Here is a 20513-nt window from a genome sequence, read left to right on the forward strand (position 1 = left end):
TACACTCAATTTGTAGCAAAAAATTTGTTGTATACTTAGTTCATAGTAATCAAGAAAGATTCTTCTTTCAATCATATTATATAATAACCGGATTAAAAAATCCTAGAATCTGATTATGTTTAATTAAAAATGTTCAGTAATTTTTTCAACAAAAAAAAAAATCTGGACCCACTTTATTAAAAAATAGCGCCTGAATTTTTTCATTTATAAAAAATAAACTGGTTCTGTTTTATTATGCATTGAGAAAAATTTTAAATATCTACATATCACAATCTCACAATTTTTTCCACTATTGCTTGATTGCAGACCTTATCTTTCAATTTAATTGAGAATAGCACTATAAATGCTGATACAAATAATAATTATTATTAAAGAATAGCCGTACATTTACAATTTTGTACAATAGTTTTGATGTATATATAATTCGGTATTAAATAAAGTAGTACAGTACGTTAGTCTAAATTAGTACGTACGTGCTTAAAATCAATCAGTACATACGGGTACAAATGCTAAAAAATTTCGTACTAGTACGTACAAAAATATTCTGAAACTTTTCATATATTATTTTTTTTATACATTATTTTAATATCATTTTTCATGGGTTATTTTTCATATTTACTTTACAATTATAAATTACAATGAATATAAAAATTATAAAACTGCTAAAAATTATAAGGTTAAAGCTGCTGTTTCATTTCTAGGCTTTACTACATTCTAATAATGCCTAAGAATATAATAATTATAAAGTTAAACCTATGCTTATTTTTAGCTGCCGATTTTGTAATTCAATAGCTTCTGCTTCCGCCACTTCTTTTCTAAGCTTTGCTTGACGTTCTAATAATGTCAATTTTCTTTCTTCAAGTTCAATATTTAACATAACTTCATTTTCTTTATTAATTGAGCTTGTAGATGACCTTCCCAAATTTTCAACCCTAATTTCATTATTCACATCTTCTAAATTAGTAGTATTAGATACTGTTTCTGCTAAATGTTGTTTGTTATGATATTTGGGAATTTGTATCATACCGTAATCTTTTTTCATTAGAATTTATAGATGAAGTTTTTCTTTTACATGAATTTTTGTTCTCATTTTTTTTGTTATATATTGCAGCTAAATTAATAAATGTATCAATATATTTAAACATACATATTAATTCTGTGCAATTTGCTGCCTTTTGACTTCACTTTTATATGGTACGCCTGAATTGTCGGGTACTTTTAATTTTTAATAACTTTTCATCATGCCTTTTACCACTAAAAAAAAAATTAATTTAACAATTATAAAAATAATATAATAAAATAATTAATAACAATACATAGAAGTACAGCGTGTTGCAAAAAAAAACCGGAATTAAAAAATTGACCATAAGATCTCACCAAATTATATGTGAAATAGCTTATCTGAAAGGTGGAAACCCATGGATTTTATCAATAATAAATTAATATGGAATTTATTTCAATAATTTTTCTATAATTAAGCTTACAATTATATTTTTTTTATTTAAAAATTTTTTATAACTATTTTAGAGCAAATTTATATTTTTTTGCATAAAAATGCTTTATATTGTTAAAGAATTTTTTTTATTTGCATTTTTCCCATTTATCTTAGTAAAATTCAAGAAATTTCTAGTCGCGGGTTTTGATGATCCAAAATATGAGTTTCCAAATTAGAAAGTTCTTTTATTTGAGTTGCTTTCTTGGCAATTGTTAGAGTCAGTATATATAGTACATCGACTATGATACGGGGGAGAGTGATAATGGATTCATAGCTTCACTTTTTGTGGATGAAGGGAAAAATAATGTTGATCCTGGATTTTTTATTGGTACGGCGCTTCATAACGTCCCATCACTAATTAATTGATGATCACATGATACAAACGTCTACAATGGCACAAACTATACCAGATACTATATGTAAATTAAGTAAAAAATGATGCACGTATCAGTCGTATCATCATATGATGCCCGTTTTTTATATTATCTTTTTTTCCGTAAAAGGCTTATATTCCCGGAATTAATAACCTTATATTACGGAATTTATCGAATTATTTACAATAGATCCGTGAAAGGCTCATTTTTACGGAGTTTTTACAGAAATAACGGATAAAATTTTTTAAAATGATTAAAAAATTACATGAAAGAGGTTGTATTACGAATTCCAGAAAAAGTCAAAATCCTGATAATTTTTAATTTTATCCCATAGTTTTTTTAATTGGAAATTACATGAGACAAAAACACTTATTTTCACGGTTAGTCTAATAGTCAACTTGCAGCAGATAGTAAACGATTTCTGAAATTAGGTGCACCAAAACTCTTTGTGAATCTGAGACAAAATGTAAACAGTATGATTTATTTCCGATCTCAAAATCACAGAAAGAATTTCAAATTTCAAAATGACATTTAAAATAGTTTTTAACTTCAATGATCATCACCGTTGGCCAGAATTATCAATTTTTACTGGCACTATATTTTTTTAATGCTGGTCGATCGTCATAATTTCAGTCACTGGTGATCATCATCCCCGGTGATAGAAAAATTCTTTTAAAATAAAGCTTAACAAAGAATAAGATTTGCACAAATAACTAGCCTATATCATATTGAAATACATAATAAGAGTGTATAAATAGTGTGTTCCTACATTTACATCCTTCTACAAAAACCAACTTAAAGCACAAGTAGAGTATGTTTGCTAAATTATGTACTATATACGCTTTCTTTTTAATTGCGATCACAACTATAACCATAGGAGCATCTCTAGAGGTATCACCAAAATTGACTAGTCACCATGCTCAATTGGAAAAGTATGGACCACCAAATCAGCAGTCTCTGAGTCGTCGTGGACATTTGAATAAGCGACTTCAATTTCCCGAGTGTAAAGATGAGAACGATGTAGTCCTTTATTCATATTGTGATAAATTGAGAAAAATAAGTGTTCATTGTCAAAATCCTGATGGTAATCTCAACACTTTTGATAAATCATGTGAAAAGGATGAAGTATGTATTGATTATAATGATGCTAGTGGAAATCATCAGGCACTTTGTATATACTATGTATAAGATATGTATAAAAGAAGTTGACTTTTATATAATTATTTTATACTAAGTAATTTATTATTTAGATATTAAAGTACGTGAAGATAGAAAAGTATTTTGAATTTTTAAAGATTTCACAAATATATAATCAAAGTTATATTTGTTATTATATATATTCAACAAAGATATTGTTTTGTTTTCTTTCAAAGTTATTTAAACACTAAGAATAGAGTAGTAAAATATATTACAAATTTCTTAGTTTGAAATTTAAACAATTTTTTCATCAATATGTATTCTCTTTTTTTATTTTACTTAGAAATTATTTAAACACTAAGTGTAGAGTAGTAAATATTTTACAAGTTTCTTATTTTATAATTTAAATAATTCTTTATATATACATATATATTATTAAATTATCAAATTTGATTTTATTCACAATTAGGGATGGCAACGGTCACGGTCATTAACCGGTTATGACCGGTCATAACCGTAACCGATATCGGTCGGTCAAAGACCTCTGACCGACCGTTTGACTGACCGTTTGACTTACCGTTTGACCGACCAAATTTTTTTATGAAAAATTTAATAAAAAACGTCGCGAAAACGTTTTTTATTAATAATTTAATTTAAAAAAAACGTTTTTCGCAAACGGTTTTGATTATTTTAACAAAAAACGTTGCGAAAACGTTTTTTATTAATAATTTAATAAAAAAAAAAGTTTTCGCACGTTTTTTCAATTGTCCTAATAAAAACGCTGCGAAAATATAAAAAAATGATCGGTCAAACGGTCGGTCAAACGGTCGGTCGGTCGGTCAAAGGTTCTTGACCGGTCATGACCGACCGATGACCGACCATGACCGACCGTTGCCATCCCTACTACGTTATAATAAAAATTAACAAGCTAACCGGAAATCATTTTCCGAATCACGTGTAACCCGGAAAACCTATCCGGCTACCATTTTTTCTAGGCGACGCTAGGGTGGTTTTTATTTGCACAAAATTTCACGTGCGCGTGACTTCTCCACGTGATCTTATACATCTTCGCTAGTACTACAATTATATTATTATAATTATTAACACGTAAATGAAATAATTTTTTTTTATCTATCGATTATAATTTTGCTGTGAAACGACCGATTTAAATCGATAATAGGTATATATTTTTATCAAATGATTAAAAATAGTAGGATGGTGAAGTAACTGAAGTATAAAATGATTCTCGAAATATGAAGATATAATATCCGTATATTATGAATATCTATTAACTACTTCAATAATAAAGACTTTTGTAGACTGTGATAAATGATAATTATGAAAAGATTTGTAAAGAATTTGACGTTCTTATTCATTGTTCATTTTTTTTCTATGCTAACAAATATTCAATCTAATAGGAGTATAAATATAAACATAATAGCATACTCGAATTAAATCACAACGATTAGCTGTTTCGAATTAATTCTAATCGACTGTTAATTTCTTTCTCATGATCCCGTTTTTGAATTTGTATGAGATAATTTTTCATAATCAGGTATTTAAAAGATAATTCTTTATCATTCATTGGATCCGTCATTGTATTAGATATAATAGTATTTATCACATCAATAAAATTTAATTAAAGAAATTCTTTGAAATAGCCACATGAGATCACTATTTTTCACTTCGATGATAAAACCTTACATATAATACCGTTCAAAGTCAGTACTTTTTTTTCGTAGGAGATAACGTTAAATGACAAAATTGCCTAAAAATCTTTGTTAATCGGTTATCAGTATAAAATACATACTATTCCTTTTATCTTCTATATAATAATAACACATTTTTTGTAATTCTTTTGTATAATAATATAATCTTTCATCTATTTCTAATATTCCTTTTTGTTCACTATCATTAAACATTTTAAAATCCTTTCATCCTTTATGATCTATATAATACTACAACTTATGTCAGAAGATGGAGACAATCTATTTAATAATAAGAAAAAAATCACAAAAGCAAAAACAAATGATAATAAAAAAACCTTAAAAAATAAAAATAAAATATAAAATTTATTAAGTATTATTCAAATCAGAATTTCAGTCTATAAGAACCTGTAAAAAAAGGTGTTTAAAAAAAAAAAATATTTTTGGTTTGAAAAGACTGAAAAAAAAATAACATAAAAAAAAACAGTCCAAACACAAGGGATGAAAAAAATATCATTTAAAAATTAATTTGGTCTATGACCGAAAAAACCGAAAAAATATTGTTTGGATAGCTGCAACCGATCACGAAAACTGAAAATGGAGCTTTTTATTAGCAATGAAAAATCTTACCATCGCATGTGTTTTTTTTTAATTGTAACGCATTTCTTTATTAATTTATATGCCTTAAAGGACTAAATTTTACAAGAAATACATAGAACCGTATGTACCTACGTACAATATGATGCTATAACTAACATTCTATCTAAGAACAAAGAAAACGTTACTAAACTAAACTATCTACAAACTTACATATAATAATGATACCTACCTCTAATCACCAAATTTTTTTATTCAAAAATCTCTCTGTTAGCCATTAGTCTTGATAAATCAGCATCACATGTTCTGCAATGTTGATACCTGTATTTGTAGTTAGCTATCACGTCAATTCGACATAATAAAGAGGTTAATTTAATGTATTCTCAATTTATTTTTTCTTTCTCTAATGATATTATACATTTATTAAAAGTAATCACTGTGTTTTTCAATAAGGTTTTTATTTTTCCAATAAATAAAAGGAGTATGAAGCAATAAATAAATTAATCTATTGTATAAATTCTAAATAATGTTTAAATATACTATATTCATGCATTACATGTTTTTATAAATCATTTATTTATTTTTGTACTTAGTGAAATAATATTATTTATTAAATAATAATGTTTCTTGCCCTTGAAATAAACTATCAAAACCTATAATAATGTACTGTACTGTACTGTACGAACTTCTACAAATTAAGTCCGTACAGTACAACTCTTTTCTCAAATATAATTGGCTCAAAAAATCAAAATTTAACTTTATGAAAAATATGAAAAATATGAAAAACAAAACTTAAAACTTTAAATTAAATGAAGTTAGAGCTTGTATGCAATAATAATATTGTCTGTATAATTTTTTTTACATTAAAAAAATAAAGGATTAATATCATTAAAAAAGTACTATAATTTCATAAGTATTCGGGCTAGCTTGATAAAAATTAACATGTAAGTAGTTTCACGCCCAATTAACAACTTACTTAATCTTCCAAATCCTGTTTTATTTATTTACCAAAATGACAAAATTACGTTATAAAGTGAAAAAACATGCGCGGCATATTAATTTTATGCAAAAAAATCATACCTCCACAAATATTTAAGATAACTTGATGGAATTTAATGTCTGAATAGTTCTACACTCGATAAACAACTTTATATTTTCTCCAAGGTCTATTAAATTTAACTAAAGTAATAAAATTACGCTATAAAATGAAGAAAACAAACACGTCACATAACACAGTAATGCGACTTTATATTTTATTAAAGAGGGTGTACAAGTTTTTTTATTATTTACCAAATATTTTTACATCCCTGTAAAGAAAGTCGATCCGATTTTATATTCCTTCTTTTTCTGTAAAAGGTTCATATTCCCGGAATTAATAACTTTACATCACGGAATTTATCGAATTATTTACATTTTCCGTGAATGGATCCGTGAAAGGCTCGAGTTTTTACAGAAATAACGGATAAAATTTTTTATAGGGCATGAAAAAGAAAAGGAAAAGAGAAAAAGTGGGTAGGTTAGGTAAGTAAAGTAAGGAGCGAGCAAATAAACAACAATCAGTATCACCTGAAAATCTTGTACTGTACGATTGCATCAAATATTATGATTATGTAAGGAGGGTTTGATTACTACGGTGATCGTTGTCAACCAATTACATAAATTATTTCATGAGGAAAAAATCCTTTGTTTTAATAATGACATAATTATGAACAATCCGTTATCTTTATGACAGGTGAAATACTAAATGAAATTTTATCATGTGTTGAAAGTAACGATTTATTTTAAAACGCAATAAAGAAAAAAAAAATTAAATCAAAATTATTCAAAGATTAAAAGTAAAATGAATGAAATTATGAATTAAAAAGTAAATTGAATTAAAAAAATTAAAAGTTGATTGAATTGAATTAAAAGTTAATTGAATAGTTAATTTACTGCTGAATTAAAAGTAAAATTAAAGACATTATTTTTTTTTTTGATTGTGATTAATCCAAAATTACAATTATTTAAACCGCTTGTTTTTTTTTAGTCAAGAATTAAATAATAAAAATAATAATAATAATAATAAAGTAATTAAATACAATTTTACTATATGTCTATCTAAAGTATTCTATGTATATTTTATGCGCTTGGAATACGTACAAAGCTGTCTGGAGAACCATCCTTAAGACCTTCAACGACTCCCTTCGTTGATAAAGTATAAAGTACCTTTGCCATTTCAGCCGGTGATTTGTTACCATTCTTGGCAATTATAAGAACTATAGTACCAGCAGCATGTGGGGTAGCTTGAGAGGTGCCGGAAATTATTAAAGTACTATTATCGTCTTCAAAATTAGCACCTTGAATGTCCCGACCTGGAGCGAAAATGTCGAGACATTTTCCAAAGTTTGAGAAATCTGTGATTGCGTCACTATTTTTTTCGGTAGCACCGACCGTGATAGCGCTAAGCTCAGATGCAGGTGATATATCACAAGCATCTTGACTATCGTTACCTGCGCAAACAACTACGTGAACACCAGCATCGGTAAGTTGCTTGATAGCATAATTTACAGCTTTTGATTTATCACCTACAATAGACATGTTGACAACTGATTTCTTATTTTTACTCTTATTATGTGTTTCTCCCACAAAGTTCAATCCAGCGATAATTGAACTAAATGTTCCAACACCTTCATCGTCCAAAACTTTAACAGAAATTGGTGTGGCTTTTCTTGCTACTCCTAAAGTTTCTCCACATGCAATGCTAGCAACATGAGTACCATGACCATATTCATCTTCTTCACTGCATCCATTACAGAAAGATCCTCCGAATTTGGCACGACCACCGAATTCTTTATGTGTAATTCGAATACCAGAATCGACAACAAAAACGTTTACACCTTCTCCAGCAGAATCGGGGAAAGTATATTTTCCATCTAGAGGTCGTTTAGCTTGATCAATACGATCAATATTATAAGTTGGTTTATTGTCTACTGCACGTCTAGTAAGTTGAGATGGTACTACATATTGAGCCTTAACTTCACCATCTTCTTCAATATAATCAACATCATTCATTTTTTCAAGTTCCTTTGCAAATTGTGGTGTCATTTCTCCAATAAGACCAAAAAGATTAACAATTCCGAAACTAACGAAAGCGGGTTTGCCTTTATCGTTAAGAGATTTAATTTTATCGAAACTATCAATTTCTGCATGAAAGCAATTTTTAAACAACTCATGTTGTCTTTGAGCAGCTTGCTTGTCTTTAAAGACAACGATAAATTTTTTCCCTTTACCATCAGACTTGGCATTGATTGATAATGTTTTAGGGCAATCAGTTTCATTTTTTGCTGATTCAACCGAGGAGAGAAAGAAAGTAACTATTACAGCGATAGAGAATATTTTAGCGAAGCGTAGAGCAACCATTTTTTTTTTTTTTAGATAATTATTTATTTAGGCAAGAATTTTATAAAATAAGGAGATAAATATAATATAAGAGGAAGGTGATGATTTAATAATTATTCTATCCACACGGTGGATAAAGAATGCTATAGTATTATAAAATGAGGGAAGAGGAGAAATTAGACTCTGGTTAGGATTTTTTTATTATTTTGATTTTTAATTTTTTCGGATGAAGAAAAATTGAAAAAGCAAAATTGGTTGTATTTGTATACAAAAATTTCTCAAATCTTGGAAAATAAATTTTTACGTACGCTAGTAAAGATTTTCAAGTAATATTAAACTCGGTTTTAATGTAAGTATGTAATTTTCCATATCATTTTAAAAAAAAACTTCTCATTTCTAATAAAAAAAAAATTAAAAAACATTAACTTCATATATAAAATTATCTGAGAGTTTTTTTCTTTTTATGAAAATTGAAAAATTCAAAAAAAATTTCAAAATTTATTTTACATTTTTACCATTTTTATTTTAATTAAAATAATAATATTAAAGGAAATTGCTTAATAGACATGGCCGATCATTTAAATGGATTGTTAATCACATGTTGGCCGAACATTGCTGTTTTCAAGTTAGTGGACTCCCCTGTACGACTGTACGTCATCCCCTAAGGAAATCGGTTTTCAGAATTTTTCCTGAATAATTTCTTTTATTTAAGTAGTTTCTCTTGAATATAATAGTGTTAGTTTTAAATTTTATTTATAATGAAACTAATATATATACTGTATATATATATCCCAGAAATCACAAAAATTTCTTTCAGAAATCGCTGATAATCGGCCATTTTCTATATAATGGTACAATAAAATTGCCGGTATTAAATCGCAAATTTTTGGAAATCGATTATTTTTAGGGGTGCTATGGCTAATTTGAAAAGGCGGTAAATTAGAGAACCAATAAATTTATTATAGTCAAATGACATGTGATTACAAATCCGCCGATATGAGGAGAATTTTTGTACCAAATTGATGATGATCATATTCTGCGTACCTTGAATTATATTGTTAGTATGGGTGGTTTTAATTTTTTTTTATTTAGAAATGGAAATCTTTCCATTTTTGAACTAAATTTTTTCAAAAAAAAAAAATTTCAAAATGAAAATGGAAAGTATGGAATTAATGGATAATACAGAAATAATAATTATCAAAAAAATTAAAATCCACGTGATGCTGAAGTCAAAAAGTTACCATTCTTATTAGCTACCAAAAAAAATTAGCCATCTAACAAAATCTAATGCGATATGTATATTACATAAAATAACTAATAGAATATATTATTCGTGTAAAATTATTTTCTATGTGTATATGTTTTTGTATTCACAATGAAAAACCACGATATTGCAAAAAAAAAGAGAATTTACTAATAAATTAAAAGGTTAAAAAGTAAATTCTTTCTTATTCGAAATTGGAATTTACGTATATATGCTGTATTCACAATATCATTTTTACATCACTTCAACACTTTTTATATCAACACGTTCGTCGGAGCTTTTATTATTCTTTAAGGACAATAAATTTTATTAGGTTAACAAGGGAAAAAAAAAATGAATGAAAACTGTCCTTAATTGATTAAGACTAAAAATGTCATCATATGTGTAATTATCTCAAATAAGAAACTTATACATGTTCTATACCTTATAAAAAATTTTTTCCAGAAAAATGATCACCATCGGGAAATTTTTTTGGAGGATAAATATCGATAATTATCACTTTATCGATAATTATCACATTTTATCGTACTAAATAAATCGATAATTAATGTATTATGATGATATAACTAAAAAAATACATGAAAAAATCGTAACGTTTAGACTAGCATGTATAAATAGTTTTTAATTGTGTAATATATTTTCTGCTTGCGCCTAATCTATTCCATGTTAGTGTAAGTTTTTTTTTGCTCTTTATTTTCTAGATTATTTAGGTTAATATCAGTAATATTGTTACTTGTTGATTATTAATTTTAATTATATAATTAATAGAGAATTATATTCTTTTTGGTTAGATCATCGATCCTAAGAAGGTCAGATCGGTTATATTTTTTTTATAGACTAAACCCATTTTTTTACGTAATTTTAATATTTTTTCCCGTTAATTTTTTTTTGTAATTTGATTTTTTTTTACGTAATTTTTTTTTGTTATTTGATTTTTTTTTATTTATTTTTTATACCACTTTTTTTTGTTATTTGATTTTTTTATTTAATTTTTTTTATCACTTTTTAATTTTCAGCTTTCATAGAATTATTTTGTAACGAATTATTTTATTAGAAATGTTAATGGCGCAGCAAGTAACCTTATCAATCTTTGATCAACCTTTGATCAACCTAATATTGTTCATGTATTACTGTGATACGAATTCCTTTTTTATCCTCATTAAAAATACAGTTTAAAGTAACGCAAGTAACGCAAATAACGCCTTTTTTAATTCTACCAAAACATATAATAAAATGGATAAAGGAAATGAAACTCAAGTTATTATAGAAACAGAATTTACTAATTTAAATATCTCGGATAAAGATTCTAGTACAATAAATATTAGCCATAAAAATTGTTCTTATTGCAATAAACCATTTACTGAAGAATTATGGTGTAAAAAATGTGATCCATTTAGAATGATTGAAGGTTGGACCAGCGGAAATAATGACCTTGATAAATTTATCAAAGATACAATTTATGATGCGAAAAATACAAAGTACAATAAGTTCCTTGAATGGGTACCATTTGATAAATTTAAAGTTGTAAAACAAATTGGTATAGGTGGATTTGCAAAAGTGTTTTCTGCAACATGGATTAGTAGTAAAGCAGAATATGATAAACAAGATGATGGAAGTTGGAAAAAAAGGGAATCATACCCTATCAATGTTGCTTTGAAAGGTTGAATGGATCGCAGAATATGTCAGCTGAATATTTAAATGAGGTATGTTTTTTTTGTTTTAACATTACATATTCTACTTAATATTTAATGAATTATAATTTTATCCTTAATTTAAATGCAAGCAATAGCTTAAAATACAATGGGATTTTTATAAATCAGAAGATATTTTATTAAAATTTTATGGAATGACTAAAGATCCAGAAACTGAAGAATTTATGATGATTTTGGAATTCGCAAATAAAGGAAATTTGAGAAGTGTTCTTTCACATAATTTCAATAATATTTTATGGAATAATAAAATTCTTTATTTATTATGGTTAGCATTTGGTCTTAAAAGTTTACATGAATTAGGATATTTTCACAAAGATTTCCATAGTGGTAATATATTACAAGTAGATCATAAATCTTATATTTCAGATTTTGGATTATCTGGACCATCAACCAAACAAAAATCAGATGATAAAGTATGTGGAGTATTACCATATATTGCCCCAGAAGTTTTAAATGGAGAACCATATTCATTATCTTCTGATATTTATAGTTTTGGTGTGATTATGGCTGAATTGTCATCTGGAAAACCACCTTTTTATAAAAGAAAACATGATACTACTTTAGCATTAGAAATATGTAATGGGCTCAGACCAGAATTTGGAAAAGGAACTCCTGAAATTTATAAGAAATTAGCTTATAAATGTATGAATGCTAATTCAAATCAAAGACCAACAGCCAGTGAATTGTGTGATATAATATATTTTTGTGCTAATTCTATTGAGGAATATTATCAAGAAAAAGAAATTTTTGGGTATAAAGGTGAAGAGATTAAGGTTTTGTTTGAGGAAGCTAATAAAGAAATACCAAATATTTCAACTTCATATGAGAAAAATCCTGATGCTATATATACTAGTAGATTATTTACATTTAATAATTTAACAAAACCTATTAATTCATCTCTCATTACATCATACCTTGATGATGATGAGGAAAATAATAAAGGTATTATGTATGGTATTATGTTTAATTTGACAATTATTTTATTCCATAATGGCTGAATTTATTTCTTTTATAGATTGTCAAGATTCTCAATTATTTGACTTGGAGGTTTCTAGCTCATTACAATTAAAAGGTAGGTAATAATATAATTTTTATAATGTACTATATAATTTAATTATTTAATATTAATTTTATTTATTATTCAAAACAAACAGATGAATAGATCGGCGCAGGCATGTCACGGGTTTCATCTTATGACACGAATTTTCATGCTACACAATTCAATTACTGTATTCAGCTAAACGCCAAACAATTCAAATCGAAATCATTATTTTTGATAAATCATTTATTAATTTTATTTTCTTTATTTAAATAACAGATGATATTAGTAATGAAAATAGTGTTTGATGCGATCTCAAATAAAAAGTTACTATTATATTAGGATTGTATCGATAATAATATATTGACGTTATATCAAGTTTTTAATAGTACAATGATATATTAACCGAGGTCAGATTATACAAATTTAAATTATTCCTAATTTCTTAACAATATTCGAATCAAATCAATTATCAAATCAAAAAATCAAACTCACAAAGTTTAGTTTTTTTTTTAAATTTTTTTTTTATTATGACGTGATTGATATTTAAAATTATAGTTAAATTATGTTAAAATTATATTAATGGCAAAAGCATTAGCTAATTTAAATATGATAAATAATCCTTGTATTATTGTGCGTCTCTTGTATAATTATTCCTTGATTTAATATTTCTTTTTTTTAAAATGTCAGAATATAATATTAATACAAATTACAATTTCATTACATATGAAGAAGTTCCCTTTATATGAATCCTACTTTTTTTTTTACATATAAAACGAAACCTTTTGATACTTATAAAATTTGCTCATTTCATTAGTTTCTAATAAAACGTAAAATAAAATTTATTATACAGAAAAGTGTTTGTGTTTTCTTACTTTTTTGTCAATTTGTGATGGGAATAGAAATTCCGTATATTCATAAAATTGATTGCTAGTAAGTTGCTTGTCGATAGTGTTAATTTTAGTCACAAAATTCTATATATTTTAGTTTTCAATTATTTTGTAACGAATTATTTATTGTTAGAAAAATTAATGGCGCAGCAAGTAACCTTATCAATCTTTGATCAACCTTTGATCAACCTAATATTGTTCATGTATTACTGTGATACGAATTCCTTTTCTATCCTCATTAAAATACAGTTAAAGTAACGCAAGTAACGCAAGTAACGCCTTTTTTAATTCTACCAAAACATATAATAAAATGGATAAAGGAAATGAAACGCAAGTTATTATAGAAACAGAATTTACTAATTTAAATATCTCGGATAAAGATTCTAGTACAATAAATATTAGCCATAAAAATTGTTCTTATTGCAATAAACCATTTACTGAAGAATTATGGTGTAAAAAATGTGATCCATTTAGAATGATTGAAGGTTGGACCAGCGGAAATAATGACCTTGATAAATTTATCAAAGATACAATTTATGATGCGAGAAATAAAACGTATGAGTATGATAGGTTTCTTGAATGGGTACCATTTGATAAATTTAAAAATGTAAAACAAATTGGTATAGGTGGATTTGCAAAAGTGTTTTCTGCAACATGGATTGATGGAAAAGCAGAATATGATTATGGCTGGAAAAGAAAAGAACCTCGACCTATCAATGTTGCTTTGAAAAGGTTGAATGGATCGCAGAATATGTCAGCTGAATATTTAAATGAGGTATGTTTTTTTTATTAACATTACATATTCTACTTAATATTTAATGAATTATAATTTTATCCTTAATTAAATGCAAACAATAGCTTAAAATACAATGGGATTTTTATAAATCAACTGATATTGATTTATTAAAATTTTATGGAATGACTAAAGATCCAGAAACTGAAGAATTTATGATGATTTTACAATTCGCAAATAAAGGAAATTTGAGAAGTGTTCTTTCGCATAATTTCAATAATATTTTATGGAATAATAAAATTCTTTATTTAGACTGGTTAGCATATGGTCTTAAAAGTTTACATGAATTAGGATATTTTCACAAAGATTTCCATAGTGGTAATATATTACAAGTAGGTAGTGTATCTTATATTTCAGATTTTGGATTATCTGGACCATCAAACAAACAAAAATCAGATGATAAAATATGTGGAGTATTACCATATATTGCCCCAGAAGTTTTAAATGGAGAACCATATTCATTATCTTCTGATATTTATAGTTTTGGTGTAATTATGACAGAATTATCATCTGGAATACCACCTTTTCATAAAAGAGAACATGATACTACCTTAGCATTAGAAATATGTAATGGACTCAGACCGTATTTTGGAAAAGGAACTCCTGATATTTATAAGAAACTAGCTTATAAATGTATGAATGCTAATTCAAATCAAAGACCAACAGCCAGTGAGTTGTATGATATAATACTTTTTTGGACTAATTCTATTCACATTGTAAAATATCAAGAAAAAGAAAAATTTGGATATAAAGGAAAAGAAATTGAGGCTTTGTTTGAAGAAGCTGATAAAGAAATTCCAAATATTTCAACTTCATACGAGAAAAATCCTGATGCTATATATACTAGTAGATTATTTACATTAACTAATTTAACAAAACCTGTTAATTCATCTCTTATTACATCATACCTTGATGATGAAGAGAATAGTAAAGGTATTATTTTTGGAATTTTTAAAAGTAAATATTTTATTTTATAATTTTTAATTTATTTCTTTCATAGATTGTCAAGATTCTCAATTATTTGACTTGGAGGTTTCTAGCTCATTACAATTAAAAGGTAGGTGATAATATAATTTTTATAATGCACAATATAATTTAATTATTTAATATTAATTTTATTTATTATTCAAAACAAACAGATGATAGTAATGAAGATGATATCAAGAATTGAGTGATTATATTTTTTTTTTTATTGCAAAATTTATCTTTATTTGTTTGTATTATTTTTTTTGAAATTTTTTGTTTAGACATAATTCAATTATGTAATGCTGAGCAATATCACGTATAATTGTGGTCAGAATTATACTTCTATGGTGGGAATTATATGCGACAATGAAAAATCGTTTAGTTAAAAATCATTTTATTAATAAATTTTATAAATTTTATACATTTATTTATTAGTACTACAATTAGTATATTATCATTATTATTAACACGAATAAAATCAGTTTACAATAATTAGTGCTCCTACCGGGTCGGATTCGGTCGGGTTTGGAGAATATATCCGACTCGACCTGGCAAAAATAGAAATGATCCGATTTTAACCCGACCCGAGTATATTTAATTCGAATAACCCGGGTTAAACCCGAAATTTTAGTAATTTTCATTGCTGTATGCTTAGTAATATATCAAAAATATTTTTTCAAACATAATTTCTTCAATAACGCAAGGTAATTGATCTAAAAGATGATCATATAGGTCACACAACTTTTTATTATTAAAATTAAAGCTAAGCACGAATTTAAAGATATCTTCAATTCCTGTTTATTTATTGCTTTATATTTGAACTATGAAATCGAAATTGTATCACTTGCTTTAACAGAAATTTGACTATATTTTATGACTGCCAGGACTCTAAACACATGCATGCTCTAATTGTATCTGCTTTAAGACTACATCTTTTTGCAGCTATCAAATCGGTTCCACTGGCAAATACTCTTTCTACTGGAACGCTGGTTGCTTTATTAATTATCAAAATAAACTTATTAGCTAATGTAATATTAATAATTAATAATAATTCATACACATATCTGTAATTGCAAGTGTCTTTAGCAATTTTCGCTATACTACCTCATTCATCTAACAAAATTATATAAAATTAATTAATATTAACGCGTAATCAATATGTGATCAGTGATTTTAATGATTATCTGAGTCTAATTCGGGTCAAAACCTGAGTCAAGGAAATGAATAACCCGACCCGACGGGTCGGGTCATGCGGGTCACGGGTTATTAAAATTGTTAGTACCGACCCGATTTAAAATTCACTCGGGTTGAATTATCCGGGTTAGACCCGAATTTTGCGGAGCACTAACAATAATACAATTAAATGAAATAATTTTTTTTTTAGTTCGGAGCGTAGTGGAGGACTATATAACTGATAATTCTACGCAAAGTCATATGCAATGTCCGGATGTCCACCCGCTTTTCCTGTGAGGATGTATGTCGTGTATCACGTTCTCATTGTTCAATTTCTCAATAAAGCAAAACATATAGCGTGACCATTATATATACTCTATAAAAAAGGAATGTTTAGAATATATACGTAAAATATACAATATACATAAAATGTCTATAGAATGTCCATAAAATATATAAAAAATATACAAAATGGGCTCACTGTATATAGAATGTACAAAAAAGTATGAGTCCCCTTTACATATATCCTATGTATTCTATGGACATTCTATAGACATTTTATGTATAATGTACATTTTATGTTTATTTTATGTATGTTTTCTGAACATTCCTTTTTTATAGGATATAGATTGATTAAAAAACCCGTTTTCGCTTACAGAAATGTATTTTTTAGGCCACACAAATTCAATTTTTCGGTTCACGTAACATTGAAATTTAAAATCGACCCGGGGACCCAGGGTTTATAAAAAAAGTTTATATATAAAATCGTGACATTTGATTGGTTGACTTTTAAAAGGGAGGAATTTATTTTCGCTCTAGAAGTTCTCAGCCGCGTGATAAACATACCCGCCAATAAAATTACGTCCTGATCACGTGATAAATTTTTATATATAAACTTTTTTTTATTGAAATTTGAAAAAGTGACCCGGCCGGGTGAAGTGAACCGAAAATTCGAATTTGTGTGGCCTTATCCTAGACACAGTCCTAAGGTAAATTGATTTTAGGAAAGTTTTCTTTAATTAAGAAATGTTTTTTAACAAAACATTTCTTTTCCTCTCTGACTTGGACATGGGGTAATAGGAGTTTTTTTTTAACTAAGAAATGTTTCAAATGAAACATTTCTTTTTCCTTTTTGTAGGAATACCGTTAGACTTCGTTAGACTTGAATGTCAGATAGTGAAAAGTTTTGTTTTATTTAAGAAATGTTTCTTTTTCTTCATTTGTAGGAACAACGTCTTTCTTAAATGCAAACACAAGGTAAATGGAGAAGGGAGGTATCTTTCTTTTTTAATTAGGATATTTTTAACAAACTATTTTCTTTTTCTTTTTGTTGAAACACTAGCTTCAGATAGAACGTAAGAAATAAGAGTAGTAAAGTATGGAGAGCTATGTACGCCGTATGTATGATGATTATGGCTATGTATGGCAACTATAACGATTTATGTGCAAGTTAGTAAATAAAGTATGCTAAATAATTTTCTAAAAAAGAAACAAAAAAAATTTTAATCGTCAAAAGTTTTATACAGGTTGCAAATTTAACAAAATGCGTTTATATGTTATTTCTTACTAAAAAGTAACTCTCTATTTCGCTCAGCCATTAACTTTTTTTTATTCTTTTAGGTTACAGTCAAGCTCTTAACACTAGCAGATAAGTATGTTGGCTTATTTTTTTCATTTTTTCATTTTATCTATTCGTCTAGCCAATTTAATTACTGTATCTTTTTATTTCTAGGCATTAGCTGAACTTTTTAAGGCGACAAGTATTTTGGTATTGTTATTTTGTTAATGTCATTCCTAAAGAATTTAAATTGGTGAGAAAGTTCACATTTTTTTTTTTAGAGATTACTATGGTTGCGTATAAGTGGTTTATTTTCTTTCTCATATCGTTTCTATTCATCATTTTTTTATTAATTTAGCTCTTTTGGCTGGACCATTCTGACAATAGGTAAATTTTCCGTTTTTCATTTTTGCTCAATTCCATTATAATTCTTTTGACTTTCGTAATTATGTTTGTAGGTATGAGATAAATAGATTGAAATAGATTTTAGTTAATTTCTTTGGGCTTAGGAAATAGCGTGTTTTGTAAGTTTGGAATATTTAAAATTGAGATTCTTGATGTTTTGTTAAATTTATTTTTTTATTTTATAGGTTGGATATTGCAAAATAGAGTTTGTATGTTTTTATGGGAGATAGGATAGTTTGTTAACTTTTTTTTCCTCTAACTTTTTTTATTTATCAGGCTTTGAGTATTTAGGTATCGTGATTCGTGAATGAGAACTTACATATTTCTATATATAAGAATAGGTAGTCGTTAATTCTCTTTCCTAACTTTTTGTTACTTGAATATATATTTTTTTTATTTTCCTTTTGTAATTTAGTTTTTTAATAATTATAATTTAATCTAAATTATTTTACAATATAAATATATTACGACGACAAAATTTATTGAAAAAATAAAACGTGATTTTAAAAGCAAAATTTTCCTATTGGTCTGTGAATAAAGTGTGGTCACGGACTCACGGTATTAAAAAAAAAATTTTCGCTTCGAATTTCACAACGGTTACCATTTCCCTAGTATCTATCGATTACTATAATTTCTCCGTGAAATGACCGAATTAAACCGATAATACTGTATATATTTTATTATCGGGTGATTAAAAAAAAATAGGATTGCGTAGTAACTGAAGTACTATATAAAATGATTCTTGAATAATATGCAGATATAATTAGATTGCAATATTTATATTTTATGAATATCTACGAACTACTTCAATAAAAGACTTTTGTAGACTGATAATCGTGAAAAGATTTATGAAGAAATTTGAAGTTTTTATTCATTGTTCATTTTTTTTCTATATTAACAAATATGCAATATAATATGAAATAAATCAAACATGTCAAAAATATTGTATAAATAACAATAGCACTTTCGAACTAAATCAACAACGATTACTTAGCTGCTCGAATTAATTCTAAACACTTGTGAGTTTGTGCCTCGTGTGTTTATTTCTTTCTCATGATCCCGTTTTTAATTTTACACGAGACAATTTCTCATAATCAGATATTTAAAAGATTTATTAGATATAGTGGATTTAATTTTTATCACATCAATAAAATTCAATTAAAGAAATTCTTATAAATACTGTAGCCACATGAATTTCGCTATTTTTCACTTCGATCGATGATAAAACCTTACAAACAATACCGGTCAAAACCAAGTAAGAATTTTTTTTTATGGGAGATAACGTGAAATGACAAAAATATCTTTGCTAATATTTATAAGAATATACGGCACAACGATGAAGGGTAGGTATGGTCAATCATCAGCTATACGGTATAGAATTTTAATATGAAAATTGGGTACCATACTAACCATACAGTACTTTACCATACACACGAACGGAGATAATATTATCTATATTCCCTTTAATAAAATAGGAAATAATATTAATATTCTTTGACATATCAAGAAATATTGAAAATTACAAAATTAAGAGTTTTACGAACCTATTTAATTGTAACAAATCATTTATTATATTCATTATATTGGTATTTTAACTTTGATCAGTATTGGTGTTTCATATTAGTTGATAAAACTACCGTCAAGTTTGTCCCGTAATTTCAATGGCTTTATTATATGCTTCAATTAATCATCAGCCATTGTTATATTCACTGTATGTGAAATCTAAACAAATACTTTAAAATATTTATTATGTAATAATCAAATATCAGATTACCTTTTGAATTATCCCTTAAAGACCTTTTTTAAATCTAAAAAAACATGTTATTAACATTTTCAGAAATCAAAAAAAAAAAGAACTTGAATTATACAATTAAAATGACCCTTAAATTTATGGAACTGAGTCAGTTTTAAGTTTAACTTCACATTTTTTACTAATTCACTTATTTTACGTCTCACACTGAACTACTGCACAATATAGTTAAAACCTTTTTTTTTAATTTTGATTTGCGAATGTTAGTTCATGCGA

At 26.6% G+C, this 20513-nt stretch overlaps 6 protein-coding genes across 6 annotated transcripts; 4 read left to right on the forward strand and 2 right to left on the reverse strand.

Moving 5' to 3' along the window:
• Positions 1-739: 739 nt before the first annotated feature.
• On the reverse strand, positions 740-1042 carry OCT59_017736 (uncharacterized protein; the record flags this gene model as incomplete). Its single annotated transcript, XM_066137680.1, has 1 exon — positions 740-1042. One exon carries the CDS (start codon positions 1040-1042, stop codon positions 740-742), a length of 303 nt encoding a protein of 100 aa, XP_066004233.1.
• Positions 1043-2682: 1640 nt separating this feature from the next.
• OCT59_017737 (uncharacterized protein) lies at positions 2683-3057 on the forward strand (the record flags this gene model as incomplete). The annotated part of the gene is made up of 1 exon (XM_025324716.2): positions 2683-3057. The coding sequence occupies one exon, from the start codon at positions 2683-2685 to the stop codon at positions 3055-3057; it is 375 nt and encodes a 124-aa protein (XP_025184857.2).
• Positions 3058-6281: 3224 nt separating this feature from the next.
• OCT59_017738 (uncharacterized protein) lies at positions 6282-8708 on the reverse strand (the record flags this gene model as incomplete). The annotated part of the gene is made up of 5 exons (XM_025310215.2): positions 6282-6300; positions 6390-6410; positions 6490-6507; positions 6600-6616; positions 7449-8708. 5 exons carry the CDS (start codon positions 8706-8708, stop codon positions 6282-6284), a joined length of 1335 nt encoding a protein of 444 aa, XP_025184858.2.
• Positions 8709-11184: 2476 nt separating this feature from the next.
• OCT59_017739 (uncharacterized protein) lies at positions 11185-11616 on the forward strand (the record flags this gene model as incomplete). Its single annotated transcript, XM_025314627.2, has 1 exon — positions 11185-11616. The coding sequence occupies one exon, from the start codon at positions 11185-11187 to the stop codon at positions 11614-11616; it is 432 nt and encodes a 143-aa protein (XP_025184860.1).
• A 452-nt stretch (positions 11617-12068) lies between these two features.
• OCT59_017740 (uncharacterized protein) lies at positions 12069-12825 on the forward strand (the record flags this gene model as incomplete). Its single annotated transcript, XM_066137681.1, has 4 exons — positions 12069-12076; positions 12154-12605; positions 12679-12735; positions 12818-12825. 4 exons carry the CDS (start codon positions 12069-12071, stop codon positions 12823-12825), a joined length of 525 nt encoding a protein of 174 aa, XP_066004234.1.
• Positions 12826-13902: 1077 nt separating this feature from the next.
• On the forward strand, positions 13903-15556 carry OCT59_017741 (uncharacterized protein; the record flags this gene model as incomplete). The annotated part of the gene is made up of 4 exons (XM_025324717.2): positions 13903-14367; positions 14451-15318; positions 15386-15442; positions 15525-15556. The coding sequence occupies 4 exons, from the start codon at positions 13903-13905 to the stop codon at positions 15554-15556; spliced, it is 1422 nt and encodes a 473-aa protein (XP_025184861.1).
• Positions 15557-20513: the final 4957 nt, after the last annotated feature.

This window comes from Rhizophagus irregularis, chromosome 26, assembly GCF_026210795.1.
Source record: "Rhizophagus irregularis chromosome 26, complete sequence".
NCBI lineage: Eukaryota > Fungi > Glomeromycota > Glomeromycetes > Glomerales > Glomeraceae > Rhizophagus > Rhizophagus irregularis.